This window comes from Chiloscyllium plagiosum, unplaced genomic scaffold (assembly GCF_037043375.1).
Source record: "Chiloscyllium plagiosum isolate Xiang-an unplaced genomic scaffold, Cpla_swu_hap1 HiC_scaffold_3, whole genome shotgun sequence".
Lineage (NCBI taxonomy): Eukaryota > Metazoa > Chordata > Chondrichthyes > Orectolobiformes > Hemiscylliidae > Chiloscyllium > Chiloscyllium plagiosum.
The window spans coordinates 125817495-125839845 of record NW_028270141.1 but is presented as its reverse complement, the minus strand read 5'-3'; the positions used below and the strand labels follow the sequence as shown (position 1 = coordinate 125839845).

The 22351-nt window shown below is 45.3% G+C and overlaps 1 protein-coding gene across 1 annotated transcript; it reads right to left on the bottom strand.

Moving 5' to 3' along the window:
• Positions 1–1283: 1283 nt before the first annotated feature.
• Positions 1284–21620, bottom strand: LOC148151318 (heme-binding protein 2-like). Its single transcript, XM_087976339.1, has 4 exons — positions 21489–21620; positions 15076–15205; positions 6956–7130; positions 1284–2652 (listed from the first exon to the last, which is right to left on the bottom strand). The coding sequence occupies exons 1-4, from the start codon at positions 21618–21620 to the stop codon at positions 2487–2489; spliced, it is 603 nt and encodes a 200-aa protein (XP_087832465.1). The 3' UTR covers positions 1284–2486.
• Positions 21621–22351: the final 731 nt, after the last annotated feature.

The following is a 22351-nucleotide window of genomic DNA, read 5'->3' as shown; positions in this document are numbered from 1 at the left end:
CTTTCAGATAAAGGTTTGACATCATTACAAAAGAGTCACAACAATGAATATTGATGGAATACAAATCCATTCCATGTAGGAATACTCCACAGGGCAGTTCCAGTGCCGACCCACCTCAGACAACCAGGCTCTGTAATACCTCCCACTGTCAATGAGCTCTAACCACATCAACGTGAAACATTCTGACCCAGCATGACTGAGATTAAACAGAAGTATAATCCATCACCAGAACCATCCCTGTCTTAGGCCGTGCACAATTCATTCATTTCAAACAAGATTAGAGAAAAGAACATTTAATCCCTGCTTCCCAGTGAAGGACCCAGCTCCCCGTCAACAGTTGAATTTAACCCTGTGTATGTGTTGAATTACGAATTTAAACTGATGTCACCAATGCCTCACAGAAATGGTTGATCAGGAATGAATCTGAAACACTGGGCAAAACTTGTGTTAAAAGGAACATGAGCATCCAGGACTGCTCTGTCAGGGACAGTCAGAGTGACCAGAGCTGGAACCTAATGTCTGGTTAATGTGTGGTTTGAAAGTTCATGTACGCATTCAGCAAACAATGAGGAAAACAAAGAGCATGCTGGTCTTCACTACAATGGGAGTGAAGAGTCCGAATCTCTCACTTCAGTGATAAATGTGGGATCACAATCTTTTGGTCTCTTTACATAAGGAAGGATGTATTTACCCTGAAGGGGAATGCAATGACTGCTCATGAGGCAGATAATAAACTACAAACATCCAGGTCCTCGAGCTTCTTCCCTCTCTTAAAAATCATATCCCTTACTTTATTTATAATTGCTATAATAGATTATTGGCTAAAAGAGAGGCAAGGATGGCAGCTCAACATCCCTGGACACAGAGTTTTCAGGCAGGACAGAGAAGGGGATATAAAAAGGTGAGTGTGCCAGGAGCCTTACCAGGAGCACACTTGCAAAAACGAGGTCTTTCTGAGAGTGAAAGGTTGGAGTTCATCATAGCAAATGGGCAGGAGCATGATCAGTTGATGGTTCATTGTCATAGTCTAAGGGATTTTCCAAAAGTAATGTAGAGACAGGTAGAAGATTTCGCATAAAACATCCAGGTTGTGTGTATTAGATCAGTATAAAATCCTGTGTTCAGATTAATGGCAACTGCCTGTACAGAAAGTGAAAGAAAAAGGCTCTTTTAAGAAGTTCTTAGAACAGAGTATTAAGCTGAAGCTGTAGATGTTGGTGGGGGGGGGGGGGGGGGGGGGGGAGTACGTGGTGGAGAGAGAGAGAGACAGACACAGAGAGAGACAGAGACAGAGACAGAGAGACAGAGAGAGAGGCAATCTGCGAGTAACTGCGGTGACAGGGGTTGAGGTAGACTGGGAAATTAAAGTTGAAGTGTTCAAGCTGCAAGAGGATTTTGTGTGTACATTTGAGTTAAGTTGACGAAAACGAAAACATCCAAGTGTTTTATGAGTCAACAGATCAGGTTCAAGGAATGTCAGATGTTTGGGTGTTGATGGAAAGACAGACCCACATGTCCTGAACCTGTGTTATGAAGTTGAAGGTGTACCTTTAAGAGAGAGTGAATGCAGGCCTCTGTCATGTAACTGACTGCAGGCAGAAAGCGGACTGGACAATTTGAAGATGTAACATTTGGGCTGTAACATAAGATACCTTGTTTTTTTCACAGCCGATTGAATTCAACCAATCAGTTTAAACTATGCCCCAATATAGTAAAAACCAATCGAATTTGAATTTGACAACATCAAACCAATGAGATGATCCGATATCTTGGAGTATAAAAAGCAGGTATTTTGGACAGTTAGCCAGAGACAGAGAGCATCTACTGTCATGCAGAGTGCCTGCAACACTGCTCCCTGAAAGGTACCTTTCTCATATGAAACATCTTTACAGCAGAATGCTGAAAATGACCCAGGGAAATCTGCAGAGGAGAACTAACACTGCTGCCTGGTTTTGAAAATTAATTTGCTGTAAATTTAATAGGGGCTATATTGTTATAGAGTGGGAGGTAGATAAATAAAGGAGGTTTACAGTTCTAGATAAAGAATAAGTTTGTTTTTCTTTAAATAGTGAGATTTGGGGTAGTTCTCTTACTTTGACAGATGGTGAGGTAATTAGCATTTCTGTGTGTTTGGTTTAATTAGTTGAAGGGTTTACCTTGTGTTATAACACCTGTGTACTGTGGTATGTCTCAATGAGTGAAATGTTTAGTACTAACCATAACCTTTATTGTATAATCTTTCTTTTTGGTTTGCATTTAATATTGTCTTTCTTACCAGGAAGATTATTCCATGACACAAACTTTCTTACTCTGGAATTTGAGTCCAAATCCCAACAGCTAGGTAAATCCTTTCTTAGATTAGGAGACCATGCTAATCCAGGTTAAAGCCAAGATGTACCTTGCATATGAATAAACAGTTTAAGACAGAGTTAAGCGCGATTGACTGTTATATGTCTGTAAAGGGAACAGAACTTTACAAAACAAAATCATTTGGAAGCTTTAAGAAAAGCTATATCCATTAGCCCCCATTTGCGATAGAAATTAAGAGTAAAACGTTCTGGTTCAAAGGGTTGGTTGTCTTCTTCCAAATCCTTCAGGAATTCAAGCACATGTTCTTCATATTGTTTCTCTTCCAGTTTCCTATCAACTACCCTGTAATATGAATATAGACATTTCATTCTCATTCCTCGTGACAACGTCTGCCTGGATCTGAGTAGATTAACAGATCAATATGAACAGGTGACAGCCAGTCAGGTCATTGAGAACCCTCCACCATTCAGTGCAATCCCAGCTACAGGAATGTCATCAATAACCTCACAGAATGGGCAGACACGTGGCAGATGGAATTTAGGACGGGGGAGTGAGGTGAGAAACTCTGGGAAAAGGGATGTTGGGAATCATTATCGATGATGAAAATATACCAGGAACAGGGAGATCTGAGGGATATTGACCATTGAAAGATGCAGCACATATTAAGGAAGCATGGGGCACTTTGAGCTTCATTACTGGGGGTAGTGAGTACAAATGGGGCGAGGTCATGCTGAAGCTTTGTAAACTGCTGGTTAGGTCACAGTTTAAGCATTGTGTGAAGTGATAATCACTCACACTTTAGGAATGATATTTGCACCTTGTGAGGATGCAGAGGGATTTTACCAATAGGTTTAGAGTGGAGAAGCTGGGAAATTTGTCCTTGGACAGTTGGTTGGAGCTGTACGAGACAGTGACATGAGTTAGGTAAGGGAGACAAAGAAAAGCTGTTCTCACTGACTCGTGGGACAAGAATGAGAGGGAACCGTTTCTGAAGGTGATGTCAGGAGGATGTTTTAAAATCTTTATTCATGGGCCTTATGTATCACTGGCTATATGAGTATTTATTGCCTATCCCGACCTGCGCTTGAGAAGGTGGCATTTAGCTGCCTCCCAGACTACTTCTGTCTATTTGGTGTAGGTACATACATAATCCCGCTGGGGTGGTGGGGGTGTTCCAGGAATTTGACCCAGAGAAACAGAAAGGACGGTAATAGATTTCCAATTCAGGAATTTGCAGGTGGTGGTGATCTCACATATCTGCTGCCCTTCTCCTTCCAGGTGAGACAGGGAGTGGGGGGGGGGGGGGGGGGAGAGGGGTTCATGGCTTTGGAAAGTGCTACCTTCGTAGCAAAAGCAGAAGGTGCTGGAGAAACTCAGCAGGTCTGACAACATCTGCGGAGAAATAACCTGTGATGAAGGATCACTGGACATGAAATGTTAACTTTGTTTCTCTCTCCACAGATGCTGCAAGAACTGCTGAGTTTCTCCAGAACTTTCCATTTCTGTTTTATATTCCCTACATTGCAGTTCTTTGTATTACTTTGCTGTCAGGTGTCGATGGTGGAGAGAGTAGATGCTTGTGAATCTGATGCCAACCAAGTGAACTGCTTTGATTTGGATGGTGTCAAGCTGCTTGAATGTTATTGGAGCTGCCCAATGGCAGTCAGGTGGGCAATATTCCATCACACTTTTGCTTTGTAGATGATGGACATGTTTTGGAGAGTTAATAGGTGAGTTATTTGTTGCAGGATACCTCTGACCTGTTCTTGTAGCCACAGTAGTTATATGATTAGTCCAGTTGATGTTTTGGTCATTGGGAACTCCCAGGATGTAGATAGTGGGGGATTCAGGGATAGTAACACCATTGAATGTCAAGTGACAATGGTCACCTTCTCCCCTGTTGGAGACAGTCATTGCCTATCATTTGTATTGAATGTTACTTATCATTTGTCAGCCCAAACCTGGATACTGCCCAGGTCTTGCTGCTTTGCACAAGGGCTGCTTTAATATCTGATGAGTGACAAATGGTGCTGGACATTGTGTAATCATTAGTGAATATCCCACTTCTGACCTTATAATGGAGGGAGGATTATTAATTAAACAGCTGAAGATGTTTGGGCCAAGGACATTATCCTGAGGAAATCCTGCAGCATTATCCTGAACCTGAGATCACTGACCATGTGCAACCCATCCAGTTAGTACTGGTTCCACTTCCCCAGAACCAGTCCCAATGTCCCAGGAATCTGCAACCCTCCCCTTGCACCACCTTTCCAGCATGTGTTCAATTATAATTTCCTGGACTTTCTACCTTGACTCGCACGTGGCAATAGTAGTAATCCTGACATCACAACCTTTAAGGTCATACTTTCAACTTACTTCCTAACGCCCTTTATTCTGCATTTAGGACCTCATGCCATATTTTATCCTCTGTCATTGGGACCAATGTGTACCATGACCACTGGCTGTTCACCCTCCTCCTCCAGGATATCCTGTAGTCACTCTGAGACATCCTTGACCCAAACACCAAGAAGACAGCATCCAATCCTGGAATCTCATTTGTTGCCAGAGAAACATCCATCTATTCCCCTTCCAGTTGAATCCCCGATAGCTATTGCAGTCTCACACTTTCCCCTCCTCTCCTTTGCTACAGGGTGAACCGTGGGAAACAGATGTGGCTGTTACTGGTCCTCTCTGAGGGACCATTCCCCCCGACAGTATCCAAAGTGTCTGTTTTGCAGGAAATAGCCACAGGGGGTTCCTGCACTGCCTGCCTAGCCCCTTACTCTGCCTGGTGGTCACCCATTCCCATTCTGCCTATGAAATCTGAGCCTGCAGTGTGACCATCTCCCTGTATGTGCTATTCGCAGTACTCTCAGCTTCATGGATGATCCACAGAGTCTCCAGCCATTCCTCCAGTTCTGAAAGCTGAGCTTCAAGAAGCTGCAGTTGGAGGCCATTCCTGCACCCCTGCTAGCCCTGGGCACTGGAAATGTGGTCAGCTTCCCACGTACAGCAGGAAGAGCACACCATAGCTTTGAGCTCTCCTGTCATGACTTACTGTTTTGATCAAGATCTACCCTGGCTCAATGGCGAGTGCAGGAGGGTATGCCAGGAGCAGCACCAGGCACATCTGTAAGTGAGGTGTCAAACTGTGAAGCTACAAACCAGGACTACATGCGTGCCAAATACCACAAGCAGCAAGTGATAGACAGAGCTAAGGGATCCCACAGCCAACAAATCAGATGGAAGCTTTGTAGTCCTGCCATATCCAGTTGTGAATGGTGGTGGACAATTAAACAGCTCACTGGAGGGGGAGGCTCCACAAATATTCCCTCTCCTCAGGGATGGGAGAGACCAGCAGATGAATGCAAAGGACAAGGCATTTGCAGCAATCTTCACCAGCAGTGCCGAGTGGATGACCCATCTCTACCTTTTCCAGTGGTCCCCAGCATCACAGATGCTTACCTGAAGCCAATTTGATTTACTCTGCATCAATATCAAGAAATGGTTGGTGGCACTGGATACCACAAAGGCTGTGGGCCCTGACAACATTCCGGCAGTAGGACTGCAGACTCGTGCTCGTGAACTTGCCACATCCCGAGCCAAGCTGTATCAGTACAGCCACAGCACCACTGCCTTGACTCCCTTCCTTTCCTGAGCAGCTTATTTAACGTGCAGTCTTTCCCTGCCTTGAGCCAGATCTCCATCACTACAATATCATATTTGATGGTAATCTGCATCTGAAATGGTTCTGAAAAGATTTGCAAGGATGTTGTCAGGGTTGGAGGATTTAAGCTATAGGCAGAGATTGAATAGGCGAGGGCTGTTTTCCCTGGAACATCAGAGGCTGAGGGGTGACCTTATAGATGTTTATAAAATCATGAGGGCATGGATCGGATAAATAGACAAAGTCTTTTCCCTGGGTGGGGAAGTCCAGAACTAGAGGACATAGGTTTAGGGTGAGAGGGGAAAGATATAAAAGAGACCTATGGAGCAACAGGGTGGTATGTGTATGGAATGAGCTATCAGAAGAAGTGGTGGAGGCTGGTACAATTGCAACATTTAAAAAGGCATCTGGATGGGTCTATGAATAGGAAGGGTTTGAGGGATATGGGCTGGGCGCTGGCAGATGCTACTAGATTGGGTTGGGATATCTGGTCGGCATGCACAATTTGATCCGAAGGGTCTGTTTCTGTGCTGTACATCTCTATGACTCTCTCTGTAACTCCCAGCCTTAGTTATTATGTTCATACGTAACTTTGTTTTGGACTTTCTTCCTTTTGTCCCCTACTCTGACATCACCTATTCACTGAAGAGCTATACCAGACTCAGTGTGAGATTTCTCTCTTCACAGATGCTGGCAGAGCTGCTGAGTTTGTATCACCCCTCAACACACTGGTTCCAGTGCAGTGATACCAAGTCTGCAGGGCCTCTGTGTGGAGAGACTGTAGAAGTTGGGGTTACTTACCTTAGTGCAGAAAGGGTTAATAAGTAATTGGAGAAAGCTATTCAAAACCATGAAGGGTAAAGGAGGAGAAACTTTGTGGCTGGTGGGACTTGAACCAAGGCCTAAGGTAGGGACATTACCATTACAACATAAAGAGCCCTCCATTAAGTTCGCCATTATATTAGCCGCTAAACTCACCTGACAAAGTACCAACTATCAGATGCATTTCCAAATTTAAGTGTTGGATCTGTAGGTGCTGGTGGACTCTTGACTTGAGGAACTAGAAGCAGATAAACAATGTAGTTCTGTAAAATTGTTCCATTTACCACGTGGCCAGAAATTCCCCAAGGTGCAGTGACAGGAACGATTGTTTCTGTAAATAAAATATATTTTATTTGATGATCATCTGTGGTGTCACTGACAGTGAGTCAGAGGTTACAGGTGAGGGGTCAGGGTGACATTGCTGACGTGGGGCAGACACTGATGTGACAGATTGAATAATAACTTCACAGAGTGACACAGCGCTGGGGGAGGGGACTCCTGTGCTGGCTGTTTGGTCGATTTTTAACCAGATCATTACACTGACCTGCTCTTTTCACACCTACACGCAAATATTCCCTCATCGTGGAAACATTTATCTTTCGAATGTTGTGACTGAATTTGCTTCTATCACCATTCCAGGCAGTGCTTTCCAGATCACAATACTACAGGAAAAGTCATTCTCGTCTGACCAGACCATAGATACGGCTACTGTCTCATGAGAGAGAACTGGTGGTGGTTTAACCCGAGGGTCACCACACCTAATGTAAAAGGAGAGTTTGAGGACGTTTTCCTTCATGGTGACCTCAGCCTGTGCAGGACTTGAACCCATGCTGTTGGCATTAGGCTGCACCTCAAGCCAGCTGTACAACGAAGTCAGCTAACCAGCCCCTTGACAATAGCACATTGTTGCAACTGGATGTAGGTTTGCTCACTGAGCAAGAAGGTTTGTTTTCAGACGTTTCGTCACCATACCAGGTATTATCATCAGTGAGCCCCCAGATGAAGTATTAGTGGCATGGCCCACATTTTATTTGTGTTTCGGTTTCCTTGGGTTGGTGATATCATTTCCTGTGATGACAACATTTCCTTGTTACAATGACTGAAATTCACATACTCTCATCATTAACACCTCTCCCACAGTTTCTCCTCCTTTACCCTTCGTGGTTTTGAATAGATCTCTCCAATCACTTATTAACCCTTTCTGCTCTAAGGTAAGTAACCCCAACTTCTACAGTCTCTCCACACAGAGGCCCTGCAGACTTGGTATCACTGCATTAAATCTCTCCAGCACTCCCTCCAGTCAAATATTGGGACATAGATATCTCACCTCGTCTGAATCTCCCAGCCAGTTGGAGGTTAGAGACAAAAAACCTGCAGCTGCTGGAATCCAAGGTAGACAAACAGGAGGCTGGGACAACACAGCAAGCCAGACAGCATCAGGAGGTGAAGTTGACACTTCAGGTGTAACCCTTCTTCAGGACTGTGGGTGGGTGTAAGTGGGAACGGCAGACAAACGGAGTGGGAGGAGCAGAGTGTAAAGTGGGGATAGGTGAAGACAGGTAGAGGGTACCACCTGGTTGGTCAATGGGAGGAATGAATCTGGTTGGTGGCAGGGAGCAGTGGAAGGGATGGGGACGGCTGGGAAGGGGGTCGGGGGAATGGGGCAGGAGATTATTTGAAATTGGAGAACTCAACATTGAGTCCTTCAGGCTGTAGGCTACCTGGCAGAAGATGAAATGTTCTTCCCCAAATTTGTAGTGTGGTTTGTTGTGGGAATGGAGGAGGCCAAGGATTGTCATGTCAGAAAGGAAGTGGGAAGGGGAATTAAAATGGGCGGTGGCTGGGAGGTCTGGTCAGCCCCTGCAAGCCCGGCTGCGATGCTCGGTGAACCATTCCCTAAGTTTATGTTCTGTCTCCTCAATGTAGAGAAGATGACATTGTGAGCACCAGATACAGTAAACTAGGTTGGAGAAGAGGGAGGTGAACCTCTGTCTCACCTGAAAGGACTGTTTGGCGCCATGGATGGGAGGTGAGGGGGGTGGTATCCGGCAGGTTTTGCATCTTATCCGGTTGCAGGGGCAGGTACCTGGGGATTTGGGGGTTGGGTGGAGGGGGGGGGGGGGTGTTGGGGAGAGTGGCATAAACCAAGGACTGTCTAAGGGAGTGGTCATTGCGGAAGGCAGAGAGGGGTGAGGAGGGGAACATGTTCTTGGTGGTGGGGTCTAGTTGGAGTTGGCGGACGTGTTTAAAGATGATACTTTTGATGCGGAGACTGGTGGGGTGGTAGGTGAAGACAAGGGGGACCCTGTCTTTCCCACGTTGTTGGGGAGAGGTTAGGGCAGTGGAGCAGGGAATGGAGGTGGTGCAGTGGAGGGCTATCTGGATGACAGAAGCGGGAAAAGCACGTTTTTTCGAAATAGGTGGACATCTGGGATGCTCGCACATGGCATGTCTCTTTGTCTGAGCAGATGTGGCGAAGACAGAGGAATTGGGAGAATGGGTTGGAGTTCTTGCAGGAGGGAGGAGGTGTAGTTGTGGGAGTCTGATGGTTTAGAGTAAATGTCTGTCTGGAGACTGTCACCAGAGATTGAAATGCGAAGATTTGTAGCTCGGGTGCTCCTTGCTGTGGTTCTGTTCGCCGAGCTGGAAGTTTTTGTTGCAAACGTTTCGTCCCCTGGCTAGGCGACATCATCAGTGCTTGGGAGCCTCCTGCGAAGCGCTTCTTTGATGTTTCCTCCGGTGTTTATAGTGGTCTGTCCCTGCCGCTTCCAGTGGTCAGTTTCAGCTGTCCGCTGTAGTGGTTGGTATATTGGGTCCAGGTCGATGTGTTTGTTGATGGAGTTTGTGGATGAATGCCATGCCTCTAGGAATTCCCTGGCTGTTCTCTGTCTGGCTTGCCCTATGATAGTAGTGTTGTCCCAGTCAAATTCATGTTGCTTGTTGTCTGCATGTATGGCTACTAAGGATAGCTGGTCGTGTCGTTTCGTGGCTAGTTGATGTTCATGTATGCGGATTGTTAGCTGTCTTCCTGTTTGTCCTATATAGTGTTTAGTGCAGTCCTTGCATGGTATTTTGTACACTACATTAGTTTTGCTCATGTTGGGTATCAGGTCCTTCGTTCTGGTGAGTTGTTGTCTGAGCATGGCTGTTGGTTTGTGTGCCGTTATGAGTCCTAGGGGTCGCAGTAGTCTGGCTGTCAGTTCCGAGATGCTCCTGATGTATGGTAGTGTGGCTAGTCCTTTTGGTTGTGGTATGTCCTCGTTCCGTGGTCTTTCTCTTAGGCATCTGTTGATGAAGTTGCGCGGGTATCCGTTTTTGGTGAATACCTTGTATAGGTGTTTCTCTTCTTCTTTTTGCAGTTCTGGTGTACTGCAGTGTGTTGTGGCCCTTTTGAATAGTGTCCTGATGCAGCTTTGTTTGTGTGTGTTGGGGTGGTTACTTTCATAGTTTAGGACTTGGTCTGTGTGTGTGGCTTTCCTGTATACCCTTGTAGTGAATTCTCCGTTCGGTGTTCTCTGTACCATTACGTCTAGGAATGGGAGTTGGCTATGGTACAGAGAACACCAGACGGAGAATTCACTACAAGGGTATACAGGAAAGCCACACACACAGACCAAGTCCTAAACTATGAAAGTAACCACCCCAACACACACAAACAAAGCTGCATCAGGACACTATTCAAAAGGGCCACAACACACTGCAGTACACCAGAACTGCAAAAAGAAGAAGAGGAACACCTATACAAGGTATTCACCAAAAACGGATACCCGCGCAACTTCATCAACAGATGCCTAAGAGAAAGACCACGGAACGAGGACATACCACAACCAAAAGGACTAGCCACACTACCATACATCAGGAGCATCTCGGAACTGACAGCCAGACTACTGCGACCCCTAGGACTCATAACGGCACACAAACCAACAGCCACGCTCAGACAACAACTCACCAGAACGAAGGACCTGATACCCAACATGAGCAAAATTAATGTAGTGTACAAAATACCATGCAAGGACTGCACTAAACACTATATAGGACAAACAGGAAGACAGCTAACAATCCGCATACATGAACATCAACTAGCCACGAAACGACACGACCAGCTATCCTTAGTAGCCACACACGCAGACAACAAACAACATGAATTCGACTGGGACAACACTACTATCACAGGGCAAGCCAGACAGAGAACAGCTAGGGAATTCCTAGAGGCATGGCATTCATCCACAAACTCCATCAACAAACACATCGACCTGGACCCAATATACCAACCACTACAGCGGACAGCTGAAACTGACAACTGGAAGCGGCAGGGACAGACCACTATAAACACCGGAGGAAACATCAAAGAAGCGCTTCGCAGGAGGCTCCCAAGCACTGATGATGTCGCCTAGCCAGGGGACGAAACGTTTGCAACAAAAACTACCAGCTCGGCGAACAGAACCACAGCATTGAAATGCAGAGGTCACGAAAGGGTAGGGGTGTGTCCAAGATGGACCAAGTGAATTTGAGGGTGGGGTGGAAGCTGTGGGTGAAGTCGATGAACTGCTCCAGTTCAGCCTGGGAGCAGGACGCTGCAATGATTCAGTCATCGATGTAACGGCGGAAGAGTTGGTGCACAGTGCCTATGCATGCACTGAAGAGGGACTATTCGATTATAGCTAACAAAGAGGTAGGTGTATCTGGGGTCCATCCAGGTGCCCAAGGCCTTGAAGGAAATGAGAGGAGTTAAAGGGAAAGTTATTATAGGTGAGGATCAGTTTGGCAAGGTGGAGGGGGACTGGATAGGTCTGTTGGAGAGGAAGAAGCAGAGGGTCTGGAGGCTGTCCTTGTCGGGTATGGATGTGTTTTAGGACTGCACATCTATAGTGAGGATAAAGCACTGTGGGCCAGGGAACTGGAAGTTGCTGAAGAGATGGAGAGTGTGGTTAGTGTCGCGGATGTAGGTAGGAAGTGACGAGACCAAGGGGGAAGAGGATGGAGTCGAGGTGGGACAAGATGAGTTTGGTGGGTAAGGAGCATGCTGAGACGATGGGTTGGCTGGGGTAGTTGGGTCGGTGGATCTTGGGGTACAGATGGAACCAGGCAGTATGGGGCTGGGACAGAGGTGAGAGGCAGTGGAGGGGAGATCACCACCAGAGGCAATGAGGGCTCGGACAGTGCAAGTGTTTTTGGCCTGTTGGGTTGCAGTGGGGTTATCTGCAAGGGGGAGGTAGGATGTGGTGTCGGAGAGTTGGCATCTGGCCTCTGTGACAGAGGTTCGATCTCCAGACCTTTGTCAGCGGGTTTTGTGAACCAGGGTTGGTGCGGAGATAGTGGAGTGCTGCAGGTTCGAAGGGGGTGATGTTTGAGTGGGTGAGGAGTTGGAGAAAATGAGGCCGCTGATGTCATGTTGACGATCAGAACTCCCCTTCCCATTCCCTTTCCAACCTGACCGTCCTTGGCCTCCTCCATTGCCACAACAAACCAAACAACAAATTGGAGGAACAACACCTCATCTTCTGTCACGACAGCCTACAGCCCGGAGGACTCAACATGGAGATCTCCAATTTCAAATAACCTCACTTCCCATCCCCTGACTCCCTTCCCAGTCCCTTCCCTTCCTTTCCACTCCTCCCAGACACCAACTGGATTCATTCCTCCCATTGCCTAATCAGATTGTACTCTCTACCTGACTTCACCTAACCCCACTTCACCACCCTGCATCCACCACCCCCTTTGTCTGCAGCTTTATCTGCAGAAGGGTTACACCCAAAATGTCGATTTCTCCACCTCCTGATGCTGCCTGGCTTGCTGTGTTCTTCCAGCCTTTGCTGGTCAGCCAGTCAGAGGTATCAATTTATTGAAGGCCCAGTCTGCTGGCAGGGATCGGGAAGTGAGTGATATTTTGAGGAGGGATCAAGGGGATAGGAACATGAGGGAAGGTGATTGGGTTAGGGCCTGGTGGTGGTTTTCAGCAGCGTCCCTAAACACTGTCTGTGCCTGTGATTGCCACAGATTGTCGTAAATCAAGGCCCAACCTGACCAGCAGATGCCCCACGAATAACTTTCAGGAAGGCTGCCATATTTCTCTCAAATCAGGTAAATGGCAGCTTAAGGCTCTTAAATGGCCATAAATTGATCACTGAAAGACTGTAATTGGTCATTGGTTCAGGAAGGTTGAACATTGACCCTCTCACTAAGATTGTAATTGAGTTGGAAAGGGAATGGGAAGGGGAATTCTGATTGTCAACATGACATCAGCGGCTTCATTTTCTCCAACCCCTCACCCACTCAAACCATAAGACCATCAGATATAGGAACAGTTTTAGGCTATTCGGCCCGTCAAGTCAGCTCCACCATTCAATCATGGCTGACATATTTCTCAAACCCATTCTCCTGCTTTCTCCCCGTAACCCTTGATCCCTTAATCATAGGATAGATATTTCCTAATTATTTGTCACTTCTGCAGAGGGGAAAATCCCACCCAATGTTTCCGGTCATTGACCTTGCATCAGAACTGGACAGGAGTTTTAAAAGTGTTAGACACTATAATCAGTGCACATGGGGTGAGCTGGTTTATTGGGTTTGTAAAAATTTGATTGTTTTGGTCCTACCTCTGTTTGTTTGAGTCTGTTGTGGTTCTGTTTGCCGAGCTGGGAATTTGTGTTGCAGACGTTTCGTCCCCTGTCTAGGTGACAACCTCAGTGCTTGGGAGCCTCCTGTGAAGCGCTTCTGTGATCTTTCCTCCGGCATTTATAGTGCTTTGTATCTGCCGCTTCCGGTTGTCAGTTCCAGCTGACCGCTGCAGTGGCCAGTATATTGGGTCCAGGTTAATGTGTTCGATGATAGAATCTGTGGATGAGTGTCATGCCTCTAGGAATTCCTTGGCTGTTCTCTGTTTGGCTTGTCCTATAATAGTAGTGTTGTCCCAGTCGAACTCATGTTGCTTGTTCTCTGTGTTTGTGGCTACTAAGGATAGCTGGTCGTGTTGTTTCATGGCTAGTTGGTGTTCATGGATACGGATCGTTAGCTGTCTTCCTGTTTGTCCTATGTAGTGTTTTGTGCAGTCCTTGCATGGGATTTTGTACACTACGTAGTGGACCCAATATACCGGCCACTGCAGCGGACAGCTGGAACTGACAACCGGAAGCGGCAGATACAAACCACTATAAATGCCGGAGGAAATGTCACAGAAGTGCTTCACAGGAGGCTCCCAAGCACTGAGGATGTCACCTAGACAGGGGACGAAATGTCTGCAACACAAATTCCCAGCTCGGCGAACAGAACCACAACAACGAGCACCCGAGCTACAAATCTTCTCACAAATGTTTGAGTCTCTGTGTCGCCCTGAATGTGATAGTGCCAGCATGAAGCCTAACTCCATGTCTATACAGGATGGACCATGGATTGATGTCTGTGAGAGCCGTTGCAGCACGTGAGATCAAGATGAACAAGGTATTTGTAAGATGGTGGTTTCAGCTGACAATGTTTCCCCACATCTTCAAACATCCCGATTCTTTTTTTTCTTGGCCCGTGCTGGTGGGAATGAGTTGGTCAGTGATGCCTGAGGCAGAGAGGTGTACAACACAAAGGGAGCCAGGGATTAGGGAGACCTGCCCCCCCCCCAACTCTCCCCAGCCCTGTATTGACTAATGGATCCACAGGACTGACCCACTGCCCAAACTACAGAGGTACTGACTTCCCAACAGAGAACTCCCTGAGCAGGTGCCTCACTGTGGTCAATCCCCTGGATGGTGTCCTAGGCTGTGCCTGATTTACTGTATCAGGACCCCTAACTGAGTGTCTGCACGGCCTGCACTAAGGACTACTCCACTAAGACATGGCCATTTGGTTGCCGATCATGCAGTGTGTGTTTGCCACGGAAGATGCTGGCACTGAGAAATGGTGCAGGTATAAGATTGCAGCAATAATAAGGCATTGAACAATCTAGAATCCCCTCTAATTGGCAACTTGCTGCTGCCATGCAACTCAGCGAGTTGCTTGCTCGAGTTGAGGTTGGCTTCATGGGACTTCTCACCTGATAGCCCAGATCCTGAGAAGAGTCTGCTCACTGTTTGAAATACACTTCCCACTTCCCAGATTGTAGGACCACAGAGCTGTATTTAATAAAGCAGTTTCCAAATTAACAATGTGATCAAGCACCCCTCTGGGATTCACATTGGCAAATTCATTAGGAAATGTGTCAGTCTGTGGAGAAGGTTTCAGACAAGACTAGTTAGAGACTAAAGGAGTATTTTATATTTTGTTGCAATTTAAAGGGATATGCAATGTACCTTCAGCATTGTTAAAAGCTGAATAATTGAAAAGAATTTTCAAGCCAGTATCCACTGCATGAACCAGATCCATATCATCAACCTTTGTTTTAATCCATTGGATGGCTGGGTATTGCATCTCTTTATAATTCTAAAACAAGAAGAGAAATTGAATTATCACACGAGAAAATTAACCCGACACCAAAATAAACATCAAATGAGAAAATTGTCATAAAGTTTAAGGACTACTTTAGGTTTTTTTTGGACTGTGAACTAAAATGGGGAAGAGTACTCCTTGAGACTAAGGAAACTATGTCAGAAGATATTTGCAGTTTTAGGAATAAGTTACTGGAACACATTGAGTTTATAGAATCAGAGGTACAGCACAGAAACAGACCTTTCGGTCCAACTCATCCATGCCAATCAGATATCCTAAACCTGTCCCATTTGCCAGCACTTGGCCCATATCCCTCTAAAACCTTCCTATTCATGTAGCCATCCAGATGGCTTTCAAATATTGTTATTGTACCTGCCTTCCCCACTTCCTCTGGCAGCTCATTCCATACATGCACCTCCCTCTGTGTGAAAAGGTTGCCCCTTAGGTCCATTTTAATTTTTTCCCCTCTCACCTTAAACCTACGCCCTCAAGTTCTGGACTCCCCTATCGCCAGAGAAAAGACTTGTCTATTTATCCTATCCAAGCCCCTCATGATTTTATAAACTTTTAAGGTCACCCCTCAGCCTCTGATGCTCCAGGGAAAACAGCACCAGCCTGTTCAGCCTCTCCCTCTACCTCAAATCCTCCAACCCTGGCAACACCCTTGTAAATCTTTTCTGAACCCTTTCAAGTTTCACAACATCTTTCCGACAGAAGAGAGACCAGAATTGCATGCAATATTCCACAAGTGGCCTAACCAATGTCCTGTACAGCCGCAACATGACCTCCCAACTCCTGTACTCAATACTCTGACCAATAAAGGAAAGCATACCAAATGGCGCCTTCACTATCCTATCCACATGCAACTCTATTTTCAAGGAACTATGAAGCTGCACTCCAAGGTCTCTTTGTTCAGCAACACTCCCGAGGACTTTACTATTAAGTGAATAAGTCCTGCTAAGATTTGCCTTTTCAAAATGTAGCACCTCACATTTATCTAAACTAAACCAATCTGCCATTCATTAGCCCATTAGCTTGATTTGGTGCATTGCTTTATTTGAGCAGTGAGGTTGAATTCCAAAAAAAACTCAGCTCTGCCAATGTTTCTTCACAGCAATTTTGCCCAGAAACAATCTTTTGAAAAGCTTTTTAATCAGCATCAGTTATGGGCTCAGGAGGGCTCAGCATTGTAACAAAAACTTGAATGGTTCCTGAGCAAGTTGTAATAGCCATTAAGACCAAAGGCTTGTGAAATATCTTCCTTTGTAACATCATACCGATCATATCAAAGTTGAATCATGCCATTTGAGTTTAAACATGTACAGCCAATTTCCAAACACTGATGCTTCAAGTCATATATGAAGTACCTCACTGTAGTTTATTTAGAAAACACAGGAACACCAGTGCTTAGTGGTTAGCACTGCTGCCTCTCAGCACGAGGGACCTGAGTTTGATTGCAGCCTCTGGTGACTGTGTATGGAGTTTGCACATTCTCCCTGTGGCTGCGTGAGTTTCCTCCAGGTGCTCTCATTTCCTTCCACAGTCCAAAGGTGTGCAGGTTAGATGAATTGAATAGGTGGATCGGCCAGGCTAAGTTGCCCATAGTATTCAGGGATATGTAGGTTAGGTGCATTAGTCAGGGAAAACGTAGCGTATTAGGATAGGGGAATGGGTCTGGGTGAGTTACTTGGAGGGTCGGTGTGGACTTGTTGGGTCAAGCAGCCTGCTTCCATACTCTAAGGATTTTACAGATTCACATGGAAAGAACATATAAGGCAATTAGAGAATGTGTTTTAGCTACTGGCAGCACAGTGGCTCTGTGGTTATCACAGTTGCCTCACAGTACCAGGAACCCATTTCAATTCCATCCTCTGGTGACTGTCTTTGTGGAGTTTGCCCATTCTGTGTCCATGTGGGTTTCCTTTGGGTGCTCCAGTTTCCTGCCACAGTCCAAAGATGTGCACGGAAGATGGACTGGCCAAGTTAAGTCCATGGATGTGTAGGTTAAGTGGATTAGGTATGGGAAATGTAGAATTACAGGGACTGGGAACAGTGTTGGGTCTGGGTGGGATACTACTCAGAGGGTCGGTGTGGATTCAATGGGCTGAATGGCCTGCATTGACACTGTCAGGCTTCTGTGTAATTGCAGTTTGATGACTTGATAACATGCCTGGCCAAAAATGAGTTCACAAAAGCAAGGATGATTTACCTAGGACATATCAAGGACAATATTACAAAGAACTGAATTAAAAGTCACACAACACCAGGTTATAGTCCAACCGGTTTAATTGGAAGCACTAGCATTCGGAGAGCCGCTCCTTCATCAGGTGGTTGTGGAGGACACAATTGTAAGAACAGCATTTATAGCAAAAGTTTACAGTGTGATGTAACTGAAATTATACATTGAAAAATACCTCGACTGTTTGTCAAGTCTCTCATCTGTTAGAAAAACTAGACGTAAAATAAAATCCAAACATTTCTCCTCGATATTCATTTGCATTGTCATTGCCGAATCCACCAATATTCTAGGTTTAACCATTGATCTGGACAAGCCAAATGAGTTCCAAGGGAGATTCAGAGACTCTGAATTCTGCAGTGAATAGCTGACCTCCTTTCTTCCCCATGCTTGTCTCCCATCTGCAAGCCACAGTGCAGGAGTGTGAGTGAAGACTTTAACTTGCCTCTTCCAACAACATTCAAGAAGCTTGACACCATCTTGGAAAACACAATCCGTTTTATTCTTGTGCCTGTTCATTACTGGCAACATCCACTCTCTATTCTCTATCGATGCATTATGGCAATAGGGTGCACAGTGTTACCGGTTAATGTTTCTCTAACCTCCAGAATTACTGCAGTGAATGTTCAGTGCAGTACCTCCAAGTACATGCTTCTTTAGAAAAAGAGAGCATAGCTGCATACAGCACTCTGGACGCAGTCTCACCAAAGCCCCTTGTACAAGGGCAATGAAACCTCCTCATTCTTGCTCTTCAACTCTCTTTCAATAAAGGCCTTTATTCAATATTCCATGTTTTAAAATGTATTATTTTAGAGAATGTGGCTATCATTGGCAAGCCCCTCCGTTGTTGCCTGTCCATCTCTTCGATCTGAGTGACTTGCCAGGCCATTTTAGACAACATTTAAGAGTGGTGCACATTACTGTGGATAAAGTCACAAGTAGACTAGCCCAGGTAAAAATAGCAGATTTCCTGTTCTCTAGGCTATGAGTGAACCAGATGTGGTTTACAATAATTGATAATAGTTCCATGGTCACCACTGCAGAGAGTAGATTTTCAAACCCAATTCTAGCCACCAATATGGGATTTGAATCTGTGACCCTAAAGCAGTTGCAACAAAACCAAAAACTGCAAAAGTTGGAAATCTAAAATAAAAATAAAAAAACGCTAGACAAGCTCAGCAGGTCTGGCAGTATCTGTGGAAAGAGTTAGAGTTTCGAATCCGATAGGACTCAACTTCAGAAATAGTCACATCACACTTAAACATTTACTCTCTCCACAAATGCTGTCAGACCTAATGTGTTTCTCCATCAGTTTCAGTGTTTATTTCTCCAAAGCATGAGATTGTCCCTCTGGATTATTGGTCACTATGCCACCATCTTCCCCCGTCCTGATCATTTGCCGTGCCTTTATGCCAACCTGCTGAGTTTCATGTCCTGGACATCCAACTATCCCTGAACACCAACATTGAAAATTCTTTTCACAGATGAAAACAATTCTTTCCTTTTAATTCATACGTGGGATGGGGGCATTGCTGACTAGACCAGCATATACTGCCTATCCTAATTGCCCAGAGAGCAGTTAAATGTCAATCACATTGCTGTGGGTCTGGAGTCACATGTAGACCAGAAGTTGGCAGTTTCCTTCCCTGAAAGACATTTCTGAACCAGATGGGTTTTCCCAACAATTGACAATGGATTCCTGGACATCACAGAATCTTAATTTCGGATGATTATTGAATTCAAATTCCACCATCTGCCATGGCGAGATTCAAACCCAGGTCCCCAGAACATTACCTGTGTCTCGGGATTAAGAGTCCGGCGATAATACCTCAAGGCCATCAGCTCTCCATTTAATTCACCTTCTGATCTAATTCTTTGATTAAAGTGAATAACTTTACATTTTCCCACATTATACTCCATCTGCCCATGTGTTGCCCATTCACTTAACTTACCTGGTAGATTCCTATTATCCTGTCAGCGGCTAAAATCTCCACCTGGCTTCACAACAGCAAACGTAAATACTTGACACTCAGTCCTATCATATAGATTGTAAATAGCTAAGGCCCCAGCATTGATGGTTACAACACTCCACTAACTGACAGTCTACCAACTTATACACATCCTGTCTAACCTTACCCTTTGGTATCAATCTCTAAATCTTAACTGCCCAATTCACGACAGCAGCTTGTTTAAGAATCTACCCATGCCACTGAAATCTATACAGATTGATTAGATTCCCTACAGTGTGGAAACAGGCCATTTGGTCCCACCAGTCCACACAGACCCTCCGAAGAGTAACCCACCCAGACCCATTTTGTTCTGACTAATGCACCAAACACTATGGGCAATTTAGCATGGCCAATCCACCTGACCTGCACATCTTTGGATTGTGGGAGGAAACCCACACAGACACGGGGAGAATGTGCAAACTCCACACAGACAGTCGCCCGAGGCTGGAATTGAACCTGTGTCCCTGGCACTGTGAGGCAGCAGTGCAAACCACTGAGCCACCGTGCTGTCCTTGCACTAACCTTCACACTTCAATTTCTCCAGCAATGATGATATCCTGAAAACCAGACACAGAGTAGGGAACACAACCTTCGGACTACTCAATTGTGACTACACAGAATATAATTTATCTCCCTTACTGTTCTCATCTCCAACACAAACAGGTTGCCCTCTCACCCAGCATTTGCATGGCTACTTTCTCCACAGAGTCATCGTCTGTTTGTCCTTCACCCTGCTATCCTTGTTCTCTCTGACTGATGTCACACTAACTTCCCTGTTTTTTACTCTCCCTCCAGTCTTGAACATCTCTGTTAGAACTGTTCTGTTCTAAACTACTGACGCTGTTAGAGAATCTGGGCAGTACAGAAGGTCACAAACCATTGGACCCAGTAATCCTACAGTCAACTTCTTTAAGAATCCTAGGATGCAGGTTACCAAGTGCTGGGAATTTATCAGGTGTTTAATCCTGGAGATTTTCTCATATTTACTCTCTTTTATACTGAGTAATTCCACAACCTCTTCAGATCTTTGATGTCCCACTATTCAGTTTTTAATAAAATATTTTTTGTGTGAAGACAGATTCAAGGTGTGTGTTTTATATCCCTCCCACTTCCCTCTTCCCTGTCATTTTCCTACCTTTGTTTCTCAGAGTTTAACAATTATTTTTGCTTCTGTCCCATCTGCTTGTGCAAGCTCGTGTAATATGTAAATTCCTGTCTGGTATGCTGCCACTGTCTATTATTCCCTCTCTTATTAATATTCAGTCATTGCCTGTTCTGGACATTTACTGGAATTGTCAGAAGAATCTCTTCTTTAATCTAGTATTACCCTGAATTAATTTGGTCAGACATTGGTCAATCAGTTTTCCTGTGGAGTTTGTGTTTCTCAATGGAATATGTCCACATAAAAAATAATGCAAAATTCTTCAAGTATTTGCTAATGTTAATCAACCTTCACACCTTCTCCTGTCCACTAACCAATGCAGAGTGACCCCAACATGGTCAGAGAGCAGTATCTCACAGCTGACTTATCTTCTGTTTGCAGCCTGCTGGATTGAAATGACTTTGCAGCTGTCCAGGATTGGGGAATGGGAAGATTCCACTCACAACCAGACTTGGCCTCTTCCACATTGAACACAGAGACCTTCAGCCTGTGATCAGCTGCCTTTCAGAAACAGGGTTAGATTGAGTGAAGACAGGAGCAGTAGGAGAGCTCCCTGCCTCTACAGTCCTCGTGTTGACCCTCACCAGCCCCCTCTCTGTGAGCACACTGACCCCTCCCTTCACCTGCTGCTGGAGATGGAAGCCCTGATATTCTTCTTACTGCACAAGCTGGCAGTGGGAGCCAGGCAGGCTATGGCAGCTCATGTAGAAAGTGTTAATGAGGCCCGAGGAGTAATTTCAGTCCAGTTTCATGGTTCAGGGTTGGGATGTGGACTGTCGGTGCACTGCAGGTTAGGGACTAAAAACAACATGGAATAATTTCCACTGGTACAAACATGACAGAACAGAGGAAACTCTCAGATGTACTGACCTTGTCCTGGATGACTTGTTCTGGCTCTGGACAGTCAACATGAGTACAGAGGTCGATCACCTCCTGCTCTGGGTCCTGAGCAGCAATTTGATGCCCGAAGAGGACAGACACAGTTAAGAAGATTCTCAGCATCTTGGTGTTCTCTCAGATCACTGGTGAATGCACTGACTGACTCTCAGCACCTTCAGGTGGATCTGCAGTTTGAACACTGAGTTGTAACTTTTATATACTGTTTGATGAGGGTGATTTTGAATACAGCTTAGCTATATTATGTATTGGGGAAATGCTCCAACTCATTGACTATGTAAAATACTTTTCGTTCTAACTTTGGGATGGGTTCATAAATCATTAACCTTCTGTCAGTTGGTTCACGGGAACTCTGAAACCTGGGAAAACGAGTTTTGTAATTGCTATCACTCATCACTGTTGTGCTGACACTTACTCTCCCCTGGTTACTGTTTCTGGTGGTGGTGTACCTATGGTCTTAATTCATCTATTTCTAACTATTGAAGAGGACCAACTCTGGGTAAGAGGCAGGAGAATGAGGTTGAGAAACGTCAGCTATGATCGAATGGCGGAGCAGACACAATGGGCTGAGTGGCCTAATTCTGCTCCTATATCCAAAGATGTGCAGTTTAGGTGCATTGGCCGTGGTACATTGTTATGCAGTGGCCAGGGGTGTGTCGGCTAGATGAGTTAGCCAAGCTAAACGTGGAGTTATGGGAATGGAGTAAGTGGTTAGATCCAGGTGAGATGCCCTTCAGAAGGGTTGGTCCTGAATTGATGGGCCAAATGGCCCCTATCCATACTGTAGTGATGCTATGATTCTATGTCTTATTAATTACTAGATATATTAATTACTT

Coding starts and splice junctions, on each gene's coding strand:
- LOC148151318 (XM_087976339.1), bottom strand. CDS start 21,620: ATGCTGAGAATCTTCTTAACTGTGTCTGTCCTCTTCGGGCATCAAATT. Junction 15,206..21,488: donor AACAAGTCATCCAGGACAAG/GTCAGTACATCT, acceptor TTCTTGTTTTAG/AATTATAAAGAGATGCAATA. Junction 7,131..15,075: donor AGCTTTTAACAATGCTGAAG/GTACATTGCATA, acceptor TTTTATTTACAG/AAACAATCGTTCCTGTCACT.